Raw genomic sequence first — 24,274 nt, forward strand, 5'->3', positions numbered from 1 at the left:
TAAAAGAAGAGAGAGGGAAAATATCCTTCCCTGTCTGATGGCCATTCTGCACAGCAAGAATGAAATGCACTTTAGTTCACTCATCTCCGGAGTAAATGGTCAAGGTTTTGAACAGCATTCACCTAGTGCTGGAGGCACTCTCTTGTAATCACTTCAAATGTCAGCATCCCTCTGAAAGCAAACATTACACATATCCACTGAAGCCTTACCCCTTGTGCAGTACTCCCCACACCACTGGTAGAGACTTGGTGAATTTGAAATAATGAGGAAGTCAAAAGGCAGCAGGGGCCCTGTTTGATATTCAAGGGTATTTCTAAGGGAAACAGAGAGGCTGAAACAATATCTATCTTGGTCTGGTTTTCCCTTACCAGATGTACAGTAAGAAACAATTTTAAATGAACTGTGGAAGAATGGGTGTGTTTAACCTTCCGGCGTGGGATAGGAAATCCTTTCAAAAGGAAAATAAGCTTCAATGCTACTTCTGCCTTCTGAAACATGCCAGTGTAAGACTTAAAACAAATTAAAATATTCAAATGGTCTCTGACAGGCTGAAACAATGCTGCCTCAGCTTTTTTTAGAGCCTGCTGTTTTCTGAGAAGCGATATTCCATCACAGCTCAAGCAGTCACTGGATAGTTAAACTCTCTCTGACTTGCACCAAAGGAATGTCTCTAGGAGGAGATTTGAATTGATTCAGAGCTTGGCAGTGAAGAGGCAAATCTAAGCCTCTGACTGCACGTCCTCCTAAGAGATAAACTACAGCTCAAACCACAATTATGGACTTGACGCAGAGATTACTGGAGGCAGATGTCTGGTTTGCGTTCAACAAGACTTCAGGCTAGAAGATGATAATAGTTCCCTCTGGCCTACAAAACCGGTGACACTGTGAATTTTTAATGTATTCTTGGAAATACAGGCTTAGGCGTGATGATAGGCATTCTTCACACTGCCTTCTCCCCACAGAGATGTCTGCACCCTGGCTGCTGTGCATCATAACCCATGCTGGTGCTCACCAGATTTGGGGTTGCAGAGCACAGGGGGACTGCTGCTGAGTGTCGGGCTACTGCTGAAGTACCCGCTGCTGCCACAGCTGCTCATGCTGCTCCTCCGCACTGCTGACACGATCTTTATCTCCTTGGTGGGACTCACTGCAAGCAGAGAGAAAACAAAGAGAGAAAGGGAGCTGGTACCAGTTATTAAGTCATTTCCCTAAATGTTATTACCAGTTATTAAGCCATGTTATTACCATGTTACCAGTTATTAAGCAATTTTCTTAAAAAAAACCCACCAAGCCATGCTTTCACTGACAACACTGGCAATGAGTTAGTGTGTCCTACACTGTTAGAAGAGTCACTGCATGACAATGACAGTAATGCTGTAACTAACAGGATGGCTGAACTGCTCCCATTGCAGTGTCTTCTAAGAGGCATTTCGATATAGGGAGACATGTTTTTCCAGTTTTTCTTTCCCTTCTTTCAGTTCTTGCTAGATATTACTGTACACAAATGCTGCAGGGCCACTTCTCCTCACTTTTAATCTTCAAAACTCCCCACAGAATGTATGACAAATTACTTTGAATTTGGGTGACTTTAACCAGTGCAGTTTGAACATGGACCCCAAATTTTGATCAGCATCTGAAATGCTGTTGATACAGATACACCCCAGGAGCTATAGGTCTGGTAAAATGAGAGAATGGACAATCCCTATAAACAAGGATATATAATACTCAGCCTTGAATTTTTTTTCTAACACTGAAACCCCTAGTCCAAAATCAATTTTTTAGTACTCCACAGAGTTATTTTACAAACAGCAGTATAATTAGTAAGTCACCTGAGAGAAAGCTGGTGTGTTTCCTGTTGTCATGGTTCTGTTTGCGCAGGCAAAATGGGCTGTCATGGCTTTCTGGCATCAAGCGAGATTTCTCAGTGAGGAGCTCCATTAATCGCCGCCGCCGGCGGAAATTCATTCTGCACTGGTAGAGCAAGTTGCTGTCCATAAAATGGTGCTTGTTGGACACTAGGAAAAGAAATGGATACGAAGTCTATGCCTGGTAGGCTCGGAAAGAAATCCAAGCTTACCCAGTGCAACCCATGCACCACAGAACTTGCTGTAAGGATGCAATGCTCAGGGCTCTCCTCTTCCCCTGTGCAGCCTCAGAAAGAGGAGAAAGGTGGTCAGCTTCACACAGGTGGCTTCAACATTCACTCTTTATAGCAGCAATAACCACTGTAGTTATTGTTAGCAGGATAATTGCTAGGAATTGTAGTGGCAAATGCTGAGAAGAATCTTTTACACTACTCTGATTAATGGTATGCTCTTTTTATTGCCCAGTGGAAATAGAAGTACTTTACCTCTCCGTGACAGGTTGCATAATGTTCCACCTCTGTGCACGAGTCCTCCATACGCCTCTTGCTGCAGCTGGCCACTACAGACCAGACCTAGCTCCTTACGCCAAGTTTTGTATGAATTCACCAGCGCAGGGCAGCCCGCAGCAGCGCTGTCCAGCTACTTTGTTCAGAGCTACAGGGGAGCAAAGAATCAAGACCTGTGTATTTCCTCTGTCTTGTTCACCACAGACACTGTGTCCCAGACATTTCCTGCAGGCCACTTCCCTGCTTCGCACGGATACACAAGGTTTGGGAACAGGCATCTGGCCAAAAATCATTTCTTACATAATGAACAAAATCTTGATTGCAACCTGTATTGACACTGAGAGCAGACCCCAGGCTGCTGGTGTCAGAGCAAGCCTATCCCCAGAGTGCAATATCTCTATAATATCCACGTCTTCACTGCCACCAACATTGTGATAAAAAACGTTGGATGGAGCTCTGTGCCAGGTCCTGAAAGTGCTTTGACTCCTGCAGCTCCTGACTGCAGGAAAGCTCTCTGGAGTACTCTCTGCATCAGTATTGCAGCATCTAAAACAGCTGCAGTAGGTGTTTAGCAGCATTTTTCTCTATTTTCACCTAGCTCCTGTGATCACGTTCCACAGAAATAATCTCCCACAGCTGACCTTTTCAATGAAGAATCCAGATTTTCCTAGTTTATAAATTGCATTTCTTGCAATACTGAATTGTAAGAACTGGTGGGCTATAGATATTTATGTGTAAACTACAACAGCAACACAGGTATGCACTGACGTCACTCAAGTCTAGGATTACATGTCGCAGTCACTTGGCCTCCTACTGCAGACACAGAACTTTTGCCTTGCTCTTTGCTCTGCCCAACACATGGGGTAGAAAAACCAGCAGTGTCCAAGGTGCTACACAAGACCCAGAGCCTGGAGCCCTGCTGGCCTGCTTTCCTTTTATTCTCACCCCCAACACAGTCTTTCTTGCTCTCATCCCTTCTGAACACCTCCCTGTGTCTCAGGTTACTCTTCATGGAACTACAGAACTACTCCACACATGACAGCCTTGCAAAACAGGCTGTATTTACACGTGAACAGCCAGTAAGCCATTTGATGTTTGTGAGCTGAAGAAATAACCTCAAAGAGGAAGAAGTCCAGTCCAGTCACCTTCTCCAGTGATGTCAAGTCACCTAGACAATAAGGAAGATGCCAGTCCTAGATATGATCCTCAGGACACTGTCTTCTGTGTGGATGCAGAACCTGCCTTATGAGACCATCTTGCAAAGAACCATGTCCTTTGTCAGAGAGACCACTGTCTGTACAAATGGACTTCCACCTTTGTGACACAAGTACACAGGAACTTTCTGAACTGCACATGCTGGTGCCCAAGCTGCCACACAAGCCATCTGCCCCAGAGTCGCATGGTGTAGGCTGTAAGGCATCCCTTAGATTGCCTGGTTCTGTCAAAGATCTTCAGAAGAGCCAGCGCCACTTGGCTTTTTGATGCTGAATCTGTTGTGTCCTCAGGGATGCAAAATGGCTTTGTTAAGTCCAATTTAGCATCACAAGTAATTCGTTATTGTGTTCTGACACATTAATAATTGCAGGCACACACTGCTGCTGTGCTCCCCATTTTGGATACATATCATATGCAACACTATAAAACAACGTTTACTAACAATCAGTATTTTTGAAGAATGGAAGTAGAGGAGGAAAGATTTGGCAATCTGCCCACATCCCCTAAAGGATTTGCTATCAGAGGCAGAGTTAGTACATAGGTGTTTGCAGCTAACTCTTTCATTTTAAGATCACTGACATAATAAGTAGCAATATCTATCAATATATTACCATATTATTAGAATAACCTAATTTAAAGACAAAAAAAATTTTTGAGGCCATCTCAAACTCAATCTTAAAAAGGCAAGCTCTCCTTATTCAGCACTATTGTGACTCATAATCTTAAAAGAAAGAGGACTCCACAAATGCTTCCTTGGAAATAGAACTGCCGTGGCCAACTATTCACAATGTAAGAAATATCAACAGGGTTTCTGAGTCAAGTTAAATATTATGATGCCACCGTTTATAAAATTATTCTGTTGTGTCATTAACTGAAGTGCTCTGATAGTACTCAGAAATTATGATAATCAGAGATAAACACACACTCGTGCTGCAGACATTGTCAACCACTCTGAAATTCAAGAATTACTGACCACGAAACTAATAATGTAAACAGAACATATTTTAGAATAACAGTACTTGTTTTGAATTAAATACTATAATATTAATATACTTAAAACTGCAAGGCTCAGGTTTTCCATTGAAGCCATTAATCTCTGCTATAATTATTTCAGTCCACAGAAGAGTAAATTTTTATACAATAAATTAGTGCAAGTGGAAAAGCTAAGTCCAACGACTGTGTGTTGGAGAATATTTGTATATGATTTACACAACAAAGGATTTGCAGCCAAAATACTCATGATATGTAACATCAGTATAGAATTTGGCATGTTGCTTGACTTTCATATTTTATCCTCCTCATGTCTAAGGATAGTTCACATATCATGTGTTTGTAACATCATGTACTTTTTTACATATTTAAAAATAAACTGAAAATATAAATAGGAGCAATTTAGCTCAGACTGCTTCCTTGTGCATACATCATCAAATAGTCTCTCACCAAAATTATTACTGTACCTCATGAGGCTTTTTTTTTTTTTTTTTTGATCAGCTGAGGTATTCATGATTTGTGATTAAATGTCCAGGCTGAGATTCTGTCTAAGGATACGTGCATCTGGAAAGGTGTGGAAAAAGGAACTTCCAGACCACGGATCAGAAGGAAAAGGTTGAGGAGGGGGGAGGCAGATGTGGGTGCTGGCTGCCTCTGAAAGCACTCCTCGGGTGCAGTGGCTGACTTTCAGCAAGAGCCAGGAGAAGCTACACACGCCCTTGTCCTTGGTAAATCGCAATTCTGAATGCTGGATGCAGAGCACACACAGAAGGCTGGGTTTGTTCCACTGGTAGCTGCCGGGTGAGAGGTACAGGTGCAGTCACGGGTGCTCAGCTCAATCGCTTCAGCAGCCCACACTTTGCTGCAAGCAGCACAGAAAGGTGGGAGGGAAAAGCTTTTCTAAACTGATGGCAGAATGCTGAGAGGGTTGCACAGACTTGCCCATGAGCAGTTTCTTTAAAGGTAATTTAGAGGTGGTTACCTCTGAGTGTTGACTCAGAGGCAGTAGCAGATAAACTTGAGGCTGCTGACAAGGCTCTTGCTCCAGGTACTTCTCATGGAAGCTGCAGCTCTAGAAAGGGATTAACGTTACTACTCCTGAATTACTCCACTGTCCTTCACAGTGCAGCATAGAAAAGCAAACTGGCACCCATTTCAGATTGTCTTTAACTGTCAAGCCATGGCTGACGAGTGTCAGGACCTGCATTTGTACATTATGAGGGTGATACAAAGAGCAAGGTGGGGTGACTTCATGTTTCTTGCTGTGATTTAATTCATGGCTGTTCAGGTGGCAACATGTTCATGTTACAATGTGCACTTACGCAACAGAAAGAAATCCACCGAAGAGAGTAAAGTAAAAACATGGTGACTGGAAACCTCCAAAACCATAAAAGTACACAAGAGCATTTCTTGTCCTGGAAGGATAGGCACCAACACTAACATACACCCACCAATGTCAAACTTTGGAGGTAGAGTAATAACCCACCAGTCTAACCTCCCACATACACAGGCCACAAAATTTCTCCCAGAAACAGCATTAAACAATTATCTTTTAATCTTACAAAAAATTTCGTTTACTCATACTTTAAAGCATTTATTGACCAATTTACTCTTCCCTTCACAAGCTATTTAAGCCTTCAGTCACTTGCCCTGCCAGAAAATAAAGATTCAGCTCAAAGCTGAATTTGTCTAACTTTAACTGCTAATCCCTGGATTTTGTCACACCTTCCTTAGAAAGTTATGTACGATCTGGCCAAAAATCTTTGCAAAGAAATCTGTGAAGAGATGAAGCCAACTCCCAAATGTATCTTTTATCAACTGAATAAATACTACCCCCTAAACTCTGACCTTTTTTACCCCTCCTGCAGTCCTCTTCAGAATTTATTTTTCCTAAAAATCCACTTATCAGAACTTCATGCCCACAATTACAACCTCACTCCCTTTTTCTTACTGGGTGTTCTTTTTTGTAATCTCATGCCCACTCTTACTACTGCACTGTATTGCACAAATAGCATAAAATGGGAATAATTTCTGCTCTGCACATCTTCCTTTCCCTGCACAGCATTGCTCCACAGCAACGAGTGGAGCCTATATTCTCATTTCCTAGATGCATTGCTTTGTAGTTATACCATTAGCTATACAAAAAAAACATCTCTTTTGGGGTAATGACCATTTAATTAATAGAGCTCAATTATTTGTTTACTGCCTTATCTATCCCTAGAGTTTGTAAATTTCACTGGCAAGGGCTTTAGCTGGTCATTCACCATTTACGTTACTGTTAAGACGAGAAAAATCGGAATATTTATTTTGGATTTTCTCTGTTTGGGAGCACTTAATGTTGCAGTTTTGGTGCTTCTTGCTCCTGGCTGCTTCACAGTTTCTGTTCAAATACATAAAATATAAATAGTAACATCCATGCAAATCTTCTTTCAGCTTCTGGTTCTGACATAAAATCCCAGGATCTGCATGGAGCTCAAACAGCCTTTTCCACTTTTTCAAGGAGGCTGATGCACAGCAGAGATAGAAATACTAGCTTTACACTGATTTCATAGAACCGAGGAAGCTTAGAAAGTACAAAAGCCTATTTTAATAAATGGTATGACTCATGCCTGAAAAATCAGGCCATTTTCATAACTGGCTTTTCCCCCAAATCCCTCCCACCGCTTCAATTCCCCATGATTTTTAGCGCTGATAATCTGCGTACATCTCCACTGCAGTGATTAATGCTTTCTACCAGCTGAAAGCTGCAGTCCCCGGTAGGACACATCCAGTGAGGCACTCCAGCTGCTCTGCACGTCCCCAGAAACAACAGTGTCACCCGGCAAGCTCGTGGCTGGAGCCAGGGAACGGCTGTTCCATGTTGAGAGAGCAGCAGGAAGGAGATCAAAGGTCCATGAGGAGCCAGATGAGCAGCTTCTCTCAAGAGAGCAGAGGACACATTGAAGTGTGTGCTTGTTTGTTTGTGTGAGAGTGTGCTTGAGCTAGGGTTAAGAGGAAGAGGCTATAAAACATGAGCAGAGTGTAAGGATTTTTCAGTGTGGATATGTCGTATCTTTCTCCACTTTAAGACAAAAGCAGCACTGAACTCTTTCCAGCAGCGTACAACACATTTCCAAGTCTTTGACAGCACAAGGCAGCAGCCCCAGTGTATTCGAAAGTACACTTTATCTTCTTAATGAGGTAGTTTCCTCTATTAAAATAATGTGAAATGCAGTTTGAAGTTGCAGGACATCATTCTAGACCTTCACTATTACTGGCTGCAATAGTCTGTGCCTTCATACAGCAAGTCACAGATCACCATATCAGTTTTGACCTCTGGAGTGGCAAGATATTACCCCAAAAGAGCATCATGCCAAGAACAAATGCAGGATGATGAGACATACACTGACAGGCTGCAGGGGCTGGCAGGGGATGGGGGGTTATCTGAAGGAAAGCACAGCTGGAGCTGCTTCCACTTGCACCCGAAGTGTGCCCAGGGAAGGGTCTGGCTCCCACTCCAGGTCATTTTGCTTTCTCACTCCCCTCTCCAAAGCAGAACCAGTATTTAAAAGGGAAGGAAACAAATCAACACATAAAATACGAGTTCCTTAAAAAAATGCCTCTCGCTATGGATAGCACACAGCTTGCTGAGCCAGCCTCCTCTGTGCCTCAGGCCTTTGGCCAGCCCAGTTTTGGTTCCTTGCCAGAGAAACAGTAGAAGTGTGCGTCCACTTTGGCTTTCACAAGAGCAGCAGTGAGTCCGTGGGCTTGGCAAACACCGCCAGCTGCTGAGACCTGCACAGAGCGGCTGCGCAGCTTTCGCCAGCCCTCACCCCGCAGCGCCCACCTCTGCCACACCAGCCAGCCACTCCTGCGCTGCCCCTCTTCCACTCTGCCTTGCACCGACACACGTGTGGCTGGAGGAGAGTAACTGGCACTTTATTCAGCACCGGACAATGCTTTCCCCACTCCTCTCAAAGCCTTCCTGTTTTTCTGCTAATCTGGCACCGCAAATGCATTTTAATCATGGCACCTATTCAGATTAGTTTCCTTTTACACATTGATGAATTCCACCTGCTTGGATCTCCCACAAATCCAGGGAGAGAGACTACAGATGTTCAGTGAGCACAGGGCCCTGGGTCTTGGATTCCCTGCACTGCATAAACACAACACTTGCATTTCCACCTTTTATGAATGTCCATACGCTACAGAGACCATAGATAAGCCCACCTGTGCACGTATTCAAGCATCACGTTAAACTCTCAGCAGTGCAGCTGTACTAAATTGTATTTTTTTCATATTTGGATTACAAGGAATTAATTTTGAACAGACAATGGATCTAAGCTTGAACTGCTCTTGTTTCCACGGATCCCCGTGTATAAAACTGCAAGGTAGAATCTGGCCCTGCAATACAAAATCCAGAGAGCTGTTCCAGCTCATCCTACTAAGGGCGAAGTCAGTAAGCATATCCAGAAATATACAGGTCCTGTAACTATAAGTAGGTCCAGAAAAAAAATGTTGTGCTATAATTACGGCTCTCTGAGCAATAACTAGGGAGGGCTTTCTGAGCTGTTTCAATAAACTGTAGTATATTCATGTAGTCCAATAAAACTCTAGACAACTTTTATACTGTCTTCAAAGCACCAGGATTACAGTAGAAAATTGTCAAAAGTTCCTCAGGAACTGAAATTCAGAGTATCCTGTTCTTATTAAGGTGGTATGTTCTGATCAGTGCATTAACATGTTATTTCTGCTGCCTTAAAATAGGTATGCAGATACATGTTTCTATATACATTTTGTCTTTCCAGTCAGTTTGCCATCTATTTGCAGTATATTTTCAAATACACATTACTTTTTCTAGCATGAAAAGCCAGTGTTGAATCACATACATTTCAGCAGTCTTTTTGGTTTGTATATGAGGATTTATCATCTTTAATTTAGTAAGTTTACTGAACATAGCCAACTGCCTTTCTTTGCTTCCAAATAAAGCATGGAAAGTACAGTCTGTGGCAAGGGAAGCAGAAGATGAAAAGGCCCATCTGGGTATCTTTTTTTTTTTTTTTTTTTTTTTTTTTTTTTTTTTTTTTTTTTCCCCCTTCTTGTTGCAGCTGTTAAAAACTGAAACCCATTCTCTGTCAGAAAAATAAAATTCAATAGTTAATATGAAAAGAATTTTTCATATGTTATTTACATAAAGCATAGAGTCTGTGGCTCTTTCAAAAACCAAATCCATTCCTGCTGTGGATAAAGACAACTGCAAGAAGAACACAATGAGAAGCTGACAGACTAAGGGGCTACAGGTTTATACAATTACATGTGAAGTTCTTATTCTTTGACTTCTTACAAGGGCAAAATCAGGAAAAATATGTGAAGTGGTCTCCAGATTTAGCATAAGTAGCTGAATTATTGTGGGTGAGGTTACTGTCCCTATGCGTGGGAACTGCCAGGGAAGAGCTGCCACAAACAGCTGAGAGCTCCTGCCTGGAATCAGCACAGGGGCAACAGGACTTCTACTAAAAACAAAGTTGTGGTGCAGGACATCATTGACTGACTGAATGCTTGTGTTTTACTGAGATAAATCAAGGCATCATCTGCAAAAATGTGATGGTTTATATACTTTTAGCATAATGAAAGCTTGGATATATCCAAGGGCTGATGCTATTCAGGTTTTAGATCAACTAGAGAATTGTTTTAAAAAATATATGTGTTGATTTTGGAAAAGGTAGCCTATTTTCAATTAAGTCAAGGATTTATGGAATGCTTCAATGATACTTGTAAATTGCTATCTGCAGTTGGTATTTCCTAGAAAGGGGTCCCAAAGAGAAATCTTGAATTAAGGAAGAGTACATTTCACACATACATGGCAAGTTTTCACTTTGTAAAAGAATCATAATCAGCTAATCATAAGCAGTTGGACATTTAAGGTAAATATAGCAACACACACTTCATTACTCACAGCAATTTCAGAAGAGAAGGAAAGCTTTTCAACAAAAACAAGAGAAACAATACTTTGTTAGATATTTAATCCACTTCCACAATTACAACAAACTTTCAGTTGCATCATGTGCCTTGATGCTTAAAACTAAATGCACTGATCATCTTCACAAAGGAAATTCTGCTGTAAAAAGTACAGAGTCCTTGCAAAGAATAGGGAAAACTAAATATAGATGTAAGACTTTCCTGCAGAGACAGGGACATAGCACATGTCAGCATTTACTGTTCTCACTATGTCACTACAAAGTGTTTGTTTTCATCTCGGAAAGTAATTTGCACAGTGGAGTTTCGCAGATAAAAGATTAACTCTTGAAAGGAGATAAGCACCTGCTTCTGTGCTAAGCCAGCGGAACACGTGCCTACCTTGAGCACACCAGGTCTGATCAAGTGCAATTAGCTCAATAAAACTTTTTAAAGTTGAAAGGTATCTTAAAGGAGAGTGGAGGCCGAAGATACAGGTATCATGTCTATGACATCTTACCACATACATATTTATTACCATCAAAAATCCTAGCACTGACAAAATCATATAATCACTTAAGTTGGAAAAGACCTCTAAGATCATGAAGCTCAACCATTAACCTGGCACTGCCAAGTTTACCACTAACCAAGTGTCTCATCTACACATCTTTCAAATTCTTCTAGGGATGGTGAATCCTCCACTTTCCTGGGCAGCCTGTTCCAATTCTAGACAACTCTTTCAGTGAAGTCATTTATCCTAATACCCAACCTAAACTTGCCCTGGTGCAATCTGAGGCCTTTTCCTCTGATCCTGCCACTTGTTACCCGTGGAAAGAGGCTGACCCTCACCTGGCTACAGCCTCCTTTCAGGGAGCTGTAGAGTGATAAGGTCTCCCCTGGGCCTCCTTTTCTCCAGGCTAAGCACCTCCAGCTCCCTCAGCTGCTCCTCATCAGACTTGCGCTCCAGACCCTTTCCCAGCTCTGTTGCCCTTCTCTGGACACACTCCAGCCCCTCAATGTCCTTCTTGAACTGAGGGGCCCGGAACTGGACACAGCACTCGAGGTGTGGCCTCACCAGTGCTGAGTACAGGGGACAGTCACTGTCCTGGTCCTGCTGGCCACATTACTGCTGATCCAGGTCAGGATGCCATTGGCCTTCTTGGCCACCTGGGCACACCTGGCTCATGTTCAGCTGCTGTCAACCAGCACCCCAGCTCCTTTTCCAAGGGCACCTTTCCAGCCACTCATCTCCAACCCTGCAGTACTGGATGGGGGTTCCTTGCATGGGGTTTTGTGACCTGAATGCAGTACCCAGAACTTGGCCTTGTTGAACCTCATACCACGGCCTTGGCCCATCCAAACTGTCCAGGTCCCTCTGTACAGCCCTCCTGTCTTCCAGAAGATCAACACTCCCAACCAGCTTGGTGTCACCCACAAAATCACCTTTGCTGCCCTTGATCCCTTTATAAAGATCTCCTTAATAAAGATAATTAAGAGGACTGTCCCCAGTAATCAGTCCTGGTCCCAGTACTGAGCCCTGGGATACTCCAGGCCTGGCCATCCAGCCAATTTTTTGCCCAGTGAAGAGTGCACCCATCCAACATCACGGGAATATAGTTTCTGCAAAATGCCACGGGAAACAGTATCAAAGGCTTTACTGCAGTCTAGGTAGACCATGTGTTCCAAAGAAGACAGCTGTTAGGCTTTCATCTCTAAAAGAGACTCTTACACCCCTCAATCATTCAGGAAAGCAAAGCCTCACCACACCTATTCTGCTGCTAGTCTGAGCCTAGGAATCTGCATCCCAACCCCCTGGAATAGAGTGGACAGCCATGCAAAATGCTTCATGCTGAACCATGCTTTGGTCACTGCTCAGGGAAGGTGCTGAGGGCATGTCAGAGAAGAAATTACACCAAACACATGGACTTGGAGGTCAGCAGCAGCTTGGGAAACCACAACAAAAGAGACAGAATGTGATCTGGCATGAGAAGATGAGTTCTGCTGCTCAGGCCCCCATTTCTCCCAGGCTCAACTGGCAGCACATACAGTACCATCTGCAGAACAAGGCAATCCCTGGGTGTTTACATTCCACAATATATTGAAAAGTATCCATAAATGAGCTGTGGTTTGGTTGCTGCCATGGAAGAAGTGCAAATATTCATCTTGCAAATTGTAAGTGCTATCCTAAGACAGTACTGGTTTCTCTTAACCAGTATTAACCAGGTTTTAAATTTAAACTATTTAGCACTGGAGATTCCAGACTTTAAAAATTTCTGCAAGGCAAGCAGATGTTTCTCCATCCCTCAAGCTTTCATACCGAATGAGTCCTTGGAGGAGGACAGGAAGACTGACCATCCTTTCTCTGGTCTGATCTACCTAGGAGCTGGCAGAGAACTTCTCCTGCTGCATGTGAATTTTGACCATGGGAGCTAACCTGTCCCACCATGCCCATTAAAAAAAAAAAAAAAAAAAAAAAAAAAAAAAAAGGTGCACTGAAAAACATGCAACATCTTGGAGAAAAGTTTTGTCTATTAATATTACCTCTGGTGGTCCCTGGACCATACTGAAGAGAATAACCCACCCCCTTGGAGAATGTGCAGCCCTTAAACTCACAGCGACTCCCCCTTGGGAAGTCACCTTGGGAGACTTCCTTGAGGTCAGGGTGTGCAAAAGTGCTTCAACCCCTGTACAAGCTGTCTCAGTTTGCAGGGTCTCTCATTTGAGAAATCCCTTTGAGAGGCCTCCTTGTAGCTCAAGGTGAAGAAAAATACCTCAACCCGTCAGCCCTTGTAGTTCTATATTAATGTTTCATACCCCATTGGTTATTCCCCTTGTTCCTGGTTTTTACCCCCTCTGATTTGTTCTTTTTGGATCCTTCCCCTGATTGGTCCCTTTCCCAATTCCTTTCCCCACTGGCCAAGTTGTGAAACCCCACTCCCACCTACCCTATGTAACCCATCTCACCCAGCAGCACTGGGCTCTTTCCCTGTGGACTTTGTGGAGTAAAGACGGTCTCCTGGAGATCAGAAAGACCCAGTCTCACTACTTTTACTCCTGCATCACCTGGGGTGGCAAATGCGGCTCTGCTGCTCAGGCAGCCTCACAAAGAGCAAATCACTGCACCTGACAGTGCACCTAAGAGCTGATCACTTTGCACCTAAGAGTACACAAAGAGCTGAATCACTCTCTGCCTCTGTCGATATAAGTGTCTTTTTAAAGACACTTCTAGCAAGGAAGGTCGCAGCACCTTCACCACTGGACCAGAGCATGACAATTACCAAGCTCTACATACCTCACCATACGAGAAATGGGCTGCTTCTACAGCTGAGAAATGTGTTCTGCACACCTTTTGTCTCTGAGTTTATTTTATGTGCATCACCAAACTCATAATTCTTCCCACAATCTTTATTTCTGTATTCTGGATGAAGGCCATCAGTGTTCACAAATGCCAAGTAACTACAATCCCAACACCAACCTTCAAGAAATGATTCTTGAAGGTGCATAATTCAGTGCATAATTCCCTGCTACTTATGGGGGCTTTATTCCATATTTACTCCATATTCTTGAAGGTGCATAATTCAGTGCATAATTCCCTGCTACTTATGGGGGCTTTATTCCATATTACATGGGGGTACCAATACACAGGAAAGGAAATCTGGGTCCTATTTGTGAAAACAGTGGTTTCTGGGTTATGATTTCACAGAATCACAAAATATTCTGAGTTGGAATGGACCCACAAGAATCATTGAGTCCAACTCTTTAGTGAATGGCCCATATGGGGATCAAACCCACAACTTTGCATTATTAGCACCACTTTCTAACCAGTGGAGCTAATCTCAGTGATTTGTGTGGGCCAGTGAGATTTTGGCAGGAAGCAATTCAGCACTTAAGTACATTTCATCATTTTCATGCATGGCAGGGGAAATGTGTAGAGTTACATATGTCCAAAGAGATCAGGAAGATTATTTTAAAACTGAGAATCTGATGCTTTTGCAGCGTTTATACAATTCCTCTTAAACCACTGTTTTCCTTTTTAAAATTAGCATAAGTGTTTGTTTCCTGTGTGAAACCTGGTTTGTGTCCGACCAATTAAAGTGAAGAAAAATGTGTCAGGAAGTAATTCTGAATACAGTGCCTCAGCTGCAGAATAGAGCTTCTCTGAGTAATTGAAATAAAAGTCAGTATTAATAAAAAGACATTGTGTAATTCGGTTGTGGCTGGAAAATTACTACTGAAGTTGGCAACTTGATGCAACTATTTCTATTACTTTCCATTGCATTAGGTGGGGTAATAAATACTTCATAAGAATAATGCAGAAAGTTTTATTTTATTCCATATTGTGGGTATTAAACAATACTGCTAGAAAAAGATTTGTCTTTGTGACAGGAAATATTTTATTCTCCACTCCCGTTCAGTCAAGAGTCTTTCTGCTGGTTCTGCCAACAAGGATGCCAATTAGTGTCAAATAACATTTTGGTACTGCTGATGAGAGACAAAACAAAGGAAGCACAGTATGGTGAAATCAATTTATGGTACTAAGACACAGAAAAATAGCTTTCTTTTGTTTTTTAATTGGATATGGAACTCTGTAAGATGGGTGGGAGGGTGTTGGGGAGAGAATACCTCTCCTGCTGTTTTATAGTTTATATCCCTAATTCTGTACTGAAAGTTCTCATTTTGAGCTCCTTCCTTAGAGGAAGCCAGCATTACAAGAATCTTCAATGTGCACAGATCATATCCAGTTGCTAAGATGATCCCCAAACCAGCTCTGTGTTAATTCTGCCAGTACTTTCATCAATATTCCTAGCACTATCCAGACAAATCACTGCAGTGAAATGAACGAAATCTCCTTTCACAAAGGAGAAAGTGTGCACAAAGCATGTTCACTCTTATAAAAGATAAATCTCAAGGACATCATTCAGTTTTACTTCATTTCCAGCATTTCCATCAAGTCCTTGTGAAATCCCCACTCAGTGATGTTTGTTTTATTAAAAACTGGGTGAGGAAGATGACAGTACCTTGCAGCAATGACCTGGTACGGACAAGTGAGGAGACACTTCCTCAACAATCAACTAATTCCCAGAACCCTGTCTTTACTTCATGAATTTCAAATCTCTTTCTAAGAGGGAGCTTTGCACATGCTCTTGACTACAAGAAAACGACGGGCAGGTGATAAATTTGCAGAATGGCCAGGGCTATCCATAGAGGAGCAGGGCCAGTGTCACTCAGAAATGACCCCTGACACCGGGCTTGATAGGACCAAAATTATTTCCCTGCAAATGTGCCCTGTTGAGTATTTGCCTTAGTTAATGAAACAATGGCTGACCTGCAAGAAAAGCCACATCCTGACTTTCTTAGTTCTGCAAAGATTTCAGTAGCTAAGAAAACCCAGATTAGCACCAAATGTTAAGTCCTGACTTTATTTTTTCTCTGCAAAAACACCTGTATCAGAATAAATATATATATATATATATAATTTTTTTTTTTTTTTTTTTTTTTTCCCCCTTGGTAAATGTCCTGGTTTGGGACCCCAGGACAGTAAGGAAAGTTTATCACATATGCAATACACAGAAAATGTTCTGGTAAAAATAGGAATGAAATCATTGCTGCTGTAAAGAGGAGGGGTGGCATACCTTTCCTGTCCATCAAGCTCCAAGCAGTTGGCACCCTATAAATCATAGGAAGCACAGGAGTAATTATAGAACTGAAAGTTGATCACTGTAAACATTTCGAAGCAGCTCCTAGTAATTGCAAATTAAGGTGAACATGATTAGAGCCATGACAAAACTGTGCAGGCCACTTACATGCCCATTCTTCTCGACTCATTAAAACCAGGTCTTCTCACTAAGTAACAAGCAACCTAGTCAATCCAGCACCTTGTGTACTAACACCCTTCTCATATCATCAGTTTGTTCACTGTCAGAACTAGGTTTGATACAACACTTGGACCACTAGGATCGAATTATTTCCACACTGAGCGCTAAGTAAGGCAGGTAACAACTTCTGCCACTCTGTTGTCATCTCCTGGCACCCCTTCATTGCTCCCAGAGGCACTGCCACTTCTATGGTGGGAAATGCCTGGTCACAGAAGGGCAACATGAGAACAGATAATGACAACATGTAAAATGGAGTTTCATGCCAGGGGTGTTAATTTCTCGGGACAAAAAAGAAAGAAGACTCTGTCTCCTCCACCCTTAACAGAAGGAGCTTCTCGGTGAAGGTGTATCTGCCAGACACATTATACTGGACCATGAAGAAATATTTGATTCCTGCCTCAAAAAAGTTATACCACCAGGACAAATACAGTAACACTTACCTAAAAGTGACATCCTCTTTCTTGCCCAAACATACTAGACCAACTTTACCACACGCCCAAGAAGGAAAGCTGCTTTCCTGGCATCAGACTATGCTCTGTTCTGCTTACAAGTAGGGAGATACACAGACCCTGAAATTTTTATCCTGCGTACAGAATTTACCTTATTTATGGCTCTAACCCCTATTTGATCCTTACAAATCTATTTACCTCAATTACACACACTAGAGACAGGAAGTTCTACAAGTTAATTATTACAGGTGTAGGAGTACTGATTTTCATCCAAATCTAAGTTGCTATTACACAGTTCCAAATTGCAGCCATATTCTGCATTGGAGGAAGCAGTTTCAGCTTGCTGCTGAAAATACAATGTGCTCTTGAAAAAGCCACCCTTTTACTAAATAAAGTTACTTAGACTCCTATCTGAAATCATTTAGAACCTAAACATACTGTGATCAGTGATTTGAGTTGAAGAAAGTGCTACAGTAAGTGCAGCTTGTACTGCTTGGCAGTAAATTTCTCACCGTGCTGTATAATCCCGTGCTCCAAAAGCCTGCGGCCGAGCTGCTCCGCTTCGCTCCGTGTCGTGGCCTCTCCTTCCTGGATCAGCCAGTCAATGAACTCTGATGCTACAAAGGTCCGTTCGTACTTGACTCCTTCCTCTTCCCTGGCTTGCAGAAGGGTATTTTCAGAACTCATCAGCCTGGTGTGGTGGGGGGAAAATTAGTAGGGAAAATGGTTCTTCAGAAAAGCAGTTCCAGATCTATTCTGGCAAATCTCATTTTTACCAAGCAAATGTATACGAAGCTTTCAGTGACTCACTAAATCTACTTAGGAAGTGAATTTGAACTGCTTAGTCAAGAAATTTAGGGTTTATATCACTGTGTGAAGTTAATGCTTTCTTGTTTTTTCCCCTAAAAGAAAATCAGATGTTGAGGTTTTGCATTTCCCCTATTTAGTGTTTAACATTCTCTAAAAGTTACTGTATAATCAGCTTTCAAAAAAAATTAGCCTAAACGCACCAGAATGTGACTAATGTGTTCAAAGCTTCCTAATTAGTATTTACAGTTAGCAGGACTACGCCCCGAAGTCATTTAGATGACTTTGAAAATTCCCTGTATAAGCTCTAAAACAGCTGCAGAAAAATTCAAGAGGAGGAAAAAAGGTAGTTCTGCGGTTTGGGGGCAGATAAATATTGTGCATCTAACATTTGGTGATGCAGCTGCAGTCAACGAGTTGCACATGAACCTGAACGCATTTTAACATCTGAGGCTCACAGTTCTCTGTGCCGCAGCTGGCTCTGTGTAACACCAGTCAGAGGAACATCATGAGATATTCTTAAATCTCCTAGCAACTGGCATGTGAGTAGCTGAAGGATACTAATAAAATTTTTCTCTATTCAAGATACCTATGCAAATGACACAGTCTTTAAAAAAAAAAAAAAAAGCCTCAATATTTTGTTAATGCAAAAGCCAATTTCAATTTGAAAGTCTGAAAGAGAAGGCAGTTTTAAAGAAGAAATGAGAATCGTTTCTTTGTAATACAGAATTCCACTTTTGGGGGATGGGAGACTGAGCACCATAGAATCCTTATTAACCTAATTTTTTTCCTAACTATTTTATTTATTATAGGCTAATAATAGGAATAGTGGTAAGACTTTCAGAGTAACAGTTCAAGAATGGAAAGGTTATTTTTTCCATCTAAGGCTAACATGTCCCCGCCCTTCAACTATTTTGAAATAAAGGGCACATCTGAACTACAACAAACATATTCTGGAAGTGCTTAATCTTTGCCCTTCTGATAAAGGAATTGCAATTCAAGTAAATCCATACATGAGCCATCTGCTTTTTAAACTGACAGCATGTCCAAAGATTATGGAATATAACTTCACCTTCTTTGGGAAGCAGCAGAAAAATCTGTGCCATAGGAGCACAGAGAAAAGTTTCATTTGAAATTACAGTGAAGACATTTGACAGGGTCCAACCTCTGCCATTTCACCTAAAAGACACTTCTCTTGACTTTATTAACACTAACCTGATGCCTGAACCTACTGAACCTGACCACCAGATAGCAGATCGTCTAAGCAGGCAAAGGCTGCTCAGCCACATCTGTGTGTCAGTGGCAGCACAGTGAACTGCTCATTTAGATGGTGTGTCATTGCCAGCACCTCTTAGCTGAGGAAGAACTGAGAAAGTCAAAATTAGCTGAAGACAACATATTGACTCCAGAACTCTTGCAGACTTTACTTCTTTTAAATATTATCATTTACAAGCATCTTTTCCCACAGCATTTTGTCCCACACTCACCACATCTAATACAGACCTACTATGCTCCAAGGGACTATTTTTAAATGTGTCTCGTTAACCAAGCTTCCCCCCCGCCGCCAGAAAAAAAAAGGAAAACCCAAAGCTTGTATCTTTTTGTACCATCTTCTGCATGGTTACCCAGAACTGGTTACCCAGGCTCTGCAGGCACCAAATAAAAAAATCCTTAGGATTACAATAATTGTTCTTTGATGAGTCTATAATTAGTTGACCACCTCATTGAAATCGCAGATAGAAAGGCAGTGCTAATGGTTAGATTTTTACAGAGACACAAAAGAAATCTGGAAAAATATCAAGTGGAAAAACACTCAGTTTGACATTTCACACCCTTCTGCATAAACCCAGAATAGCAGTGCAAAGGATTCGGACTTGGGAACAAACAGACACGACAAATTGCCAGGTTAAGAAGCCCAGACACAGCAATTCCTGGATTTACATCACTCACTGAAGTAAATCACTGTAACTCCATGGCTGTCAACAAAACTGTACCAATTTACATCAAACAAAAACCTGGCCTTTCATTAGGCAGAACTGGAAACTTCCTCTTAATCTTCCATTTTCTCCTTGTTCCAAAAAAACATGAGGCTATTAATGTTGAAACACATTATTCACTAAAATAGGCACTGTCCTACATTAAAGGAATGTATTTAGCCAAACACTGAAATCCAAATTCCTTTTCAAAAGAAATCTTTAACCTTGTTTTTATCAAACTAACCTCTGATGAGTTAAACTGAAAGTGATTCCAAGAATGCAGTCTCAAAATTATCTGAAAGATTTCCTGAAATTAAAACCATAAATCTGCACTTCTTTCACTGTGAAATCTGGTTCAAAAATCTCAGTTGCTGTCAGCATCATGAAATGACTTATAGCTCCCATACATGACTGCACCAGAAACAATGATCTTGTGGGCCTGACCAAACCCTACAGAGAATTGCAAACAACATAAAAATAGGATGCCTACACAACTTGATTTTTTTTTAAAGCTACGAAAGGTCTGTGCTGGATTTATATAAGATTTGCAGGGAGATGTTTATCTCATTCCATCTATCTGGTCAATCCTGTATAGCTTGAAAGCTGATAGCAACCTTAGATCTTATAAACTATTCAACGATTTCAGACATGACTGTAGGGACTCCAGTAGTTTCCAACTCTAGTTCTAAACCTGAACCTCAAAGTATATTTGCAGAAAGGATTACCAAAGTTTGCAACGATGTGCAGGGAATCTGAACTGCTTCATGATTTTCAGTGCAAATGAAGGGAGAATGCAATCAGAAACTGATTTTAAATCTTCTAATCCCACAGGTACAGCCCCGAAGCTGCCCACAGTGGGTGAAGGGGGTAATGCACAAAGAAGGGAGAGTTCAGGTTCAAAGCTGAGGAGCTTTGCTGTCATGCACAAGAGAGATGGGAAAGGGAGCTCCTCAGCAGAGGGACAATCCTAACGTTCCCATGTCCCAGGGCAGAGAACAAGGCATTTACCCAAAACCTGTCTGAATGTAAGGAACATGCCTAAGATATCCATGCCTCTTCCCATGCAACAACCTGCTGATCCTCCTAAAGCGTTTTGTTCATTATACCCATTGAGGGTACAAATTTGCATGGACTGGTGTTGGGTAATGTCTGCAGTTTTGGCAAGCACAAACTGCCTTGGCTTCTGAACCTAGTGGTACTCCAGCCCTAATACAGAGAGTAGAAAAGAGCAGGAAATAATTATAATGTCTATCTTAAATTACAAAGCCTAGTTAAGATCAGCAAACTCTACACAATTAGACACAGATTTTCAAAATGTATTGGATTTGGATAGATTTCCTTTGGCATAGCTGCATTTCTCTTGCAATCAGGCCCATAGGCATTTTGACAAACAAGTTGAATATGCTGATAAATTACTTCATGTTTGTGCATGAATACTTTTCTCTGGTTGCTGCCATTTAGTAATTATTTTAATAGCACTGAATTAATATTTTCTTACTCAGGACTATCAGCAAACTTATACAACAGATATATAACACAATCACACATTTCACTGCAGAACTTTTCTTGACTTTCAGCATTCAATTTTGAGTTTAAAGTGTATCCAATGAAATTGTGAAGGTGTTACTAATAAAGGTGCATGAGCAAGGGAACTAACAAAATCTGAAATCTCTGCACAGGGGATTTGCTAAAATAAACAATGTGAAGCCCAGATAGCCCAGGCATGCCTTCTTATCTCCCATGAATATAAAATACTTCTGATGATCCGTGGAGAATTTTGAATAGTTTTGACTGTCACATAGTGGTTTTGAAATGACAGGTATTTTTAATTTATACTATATTTAGCACTCAGGGCTGGTTTTAAAAGTTTATGAACCCTTCAGATACGTTGCCTAGGAGCAAGCACCTCACAAGGATACAGTTATATTTAGATACAGGTGCTGCTTTTGGCATTAACTCCTTTGCCAAGATGGGAACACTCTACAGTTATGAACATTTTTCTGCTAGTACAGTGTTAGGCAAACTGGATCACAGACATTGGTTTGGGGATAGTTCTCCATTCAGAGAAATAGTGATAGAAGCAAACACTGGTAGAACAGAGTGCTTTCTGCTATTGCTTTTCATGCAGAAGACTGACATCAGCCTTGCCAACAAAAATTTATTTTTCTTTGGATAATTGAAATAGAAATATAGACTTTAAAAAGCACTGTAAACACTCTAATCTGCTTTTCAGAGTATGGGTCAGGCTTGTAGACACTGCACGTTTACTGAGTCTAAATAGCAAATGCTGTGCGCAGCACAGAAGTGTTTGAAGGTGGCTGATTGATTTCACCTGTCCCAGTACACAGAATAGAGGATTTTCTCCAGTGATGCATTTTCTTATGTCTTATACAATTTATTATATTTTCACTTTTAATAGTCACAGTCACTGTGTCTTGGGGAATTTTATATGATGGGTGTAACAAAAGGAATGGCATTTACAAGTATTAGTTTATATTTTGGGTTCACTGCTCTTTCACCAAACTGATGTTCAGAGCTGGCTAACCTTGAAAATAGTATTTATTATCAGCTTTTAAATTCAAGAGTTTCCTGAGTGCTTTCTTCTCAGAAGGAAACAAATTTCCTTCACTGAGAAAACACAGCACCTCTCCTGGCTGCTGCACTCTTCTGCTCCAAGCAAGCAGGAGAGTGGGTGCTATTCAGGTCTAGAGCAGTACTTCAAGCTTTTTGGTAAAAAACAAATCACAACTTTTGCATTAGTTTGTAGCATATGGCAACATGCGTTTTCTTCTCTCTGCTTGAAAGTACCATGTCAAAATCTCTACATCCTGAGTAAAAATGTCTTTAATTTTATTTTAGGAAGTATGGTTAAGATACCTAGTTACTTGATGGACGTAATCCAGTGGGATATTCGGTATCTCAGCCTAGTAATCTGTTTAAATGCTCTTGGTTGGGTTGGTGGTTTTTTTGAAATTGCTTTTAACATAACGTTTCTGATACTGAAACTTTGCAGACTGGAACACTGAAAATTCATCTTGCCTATGATTTAAAATCATACATCCCCATGAAGCTGTAGATATGGAGTCTCCACAGACATGTAGCTGCTTGTTGAATGCATTTTGATGTACTAATGTTTTAGGAATAATAATTATGGTTTTACATATCAAGTAATTATGTAATAATAGTAATATTTAGTAATAATAATTATTTTGACAAATAATTCTGTAATTATTTTTATAGAATAGATTTCAAGGACTTCACATTGAATTCTCTTATAGGATATATTTACAATCTTGGTCATGAGATTTTAAACAAAATGCCTCAAGTGATTATGGTAGAAAAGCAAAAGAAAAATAGGAAAGGGAAGGACTCCCAACTGAAGTAATGGAATTACCCAGATTCATTCCTGCATGAATTGAAAGCCTCTGACAATTCAAAAATAGATTAACAAGTATCACTTTTATCAACATATTATGAATACTAAATGCAACATACTTCTCATACAGCCTTTGTCCTCTCATGAACACCTTCACCTCATTGTCCAGTGGAAACGTCCCGTCATCTTTTCTGAAGCGGTAGAACAGTTTGACATCCTTGAATTCTTTATGCTCATCACAGACTGAAATATACAACAATTAAACAAACAGGAAAAAAAAATCTTCACATATATGTTAAGTAACTGAGGACCCATTTAGCAGGTACCACTGCTGAGCTTCAAAGCAAGCATAGAATAGAGTCGAACCCCCTTGTATTTCTCAGCACACAATTTTACTCCATTGTAATGAAAAGCTGAAGAAAACTTTCAGAGAGCTAACCAAATTTCTTGGTGAGAGGGAGAAGTCTCCATCAGTTTTGTGAGTATTACTGCAAACATAAAGAGCAAAAACGCGTCCATCCACTACATATCCAGAAAATCTTTTGATGTGAACGGTCTGTTGACTTGTTTGTTTAAAAGGCCACCAGAGCAGAATGCCCAATAATTTAAGGTTTTCCAAACTTCTTAAAAGTTACTCCTACCAGTTAGCAGAGCTGTAGGAAACCTGAGACTTCCTAAAGATACAGTTAAAACCAAAGCCTTCTGCCTTCTTAAAACTGTCTCAATTGCTCTGCCATGCCACCTAGCAAATGGTAGGTATAACATGAGCACACTGAGAAATGCCGAATTTGGTTTGTAAAACAGCAGCTGATCATGGGCTCTTGTCCCACCAAGGCCATGAACTGATGGGAAAGCTATCCCAAGCAAGCTGCTCCTAACACAGTAGTTCCATACATGGGGGACCTTCTGCACCGCAGAAGCAGAACTGGTGTCCCTTTCCTTTGACATGGGATTTGAAAGAATGTTCTAAGCATCCTGCAGAACTTGATAGAACCTCACTGAATTTACCTGCCCAAGCTCATTTCACAAAGTATTTTATTAGAGTGCAATACATGAATATTTTCAAGAAACACCTGTTCTATTTCTAATATATACACATATATATAAAATTTCTTCTACAGTTTGCAACTGGATGCCAGGGCAGAAAATGCTCAAAGGTTGTTAGAGCTTTCAACAAGCATTCAGCAAATAAAACATCTATTGCTCAATTAAATTAAGTCACTCAGGCATCCACGCAACTCTTCACTGACATTTTCTCAATAGAGGATTAAGCAGACAGA

The 24,274-nt window shown here is 41.1% G+C and overlaps 1 protein-coding gene across 2 annotated transcripts in view; it reads right to left on the bottom strand.

Moving 5' to 3' along the window:
* DEPTOR (DEP domain containing MTOR interacting protein) overlaps positions 1–24,274 on the bottom strand; it is a 78,171-nt gene that overhangs the window by 28,324 nt on the left and 25,573 nt on the right. For both annotated transcript variants that reach the window (XM_040081801.1, XM_058423059.1), the window contains 4 exons: positions 23,114–23,237; positions 17,348–17,526; positions 1,830–2,015; positions 1,013–1,147 (listed from right to left, as the gene is read on the bottom strand). In XM_040081801.1, coding sequence (XP_039937735.1) covers positions 1,013–1,147; positions 1,830–2,015; positions 17,348–17,526; positions 23,114–23,237 — 624 coding nt within the window. The remainder of the gene's footprint in view (positions 1–1,012; positions 1,148–1,829; positions 2,016–17,347; positions 17,527–23,113; positions 23,238–24,274) is intronic.

Source organism: Hirundo rustica, chromosome 1 (genome assembly GCF_015227805.2).
Source record: "Hirundo rustica isolate bHirRus1 chromosome 1, bHirRus1.pri.v3, whole genome shotgun sequence".
Classification (NCBI taxonomy): domain Eukaryota; kingdom Metazoa; phylum Chordata; class Aves; order Passeriformes; family Hirundinidae; genus Hirundo; species Hirundo rustica.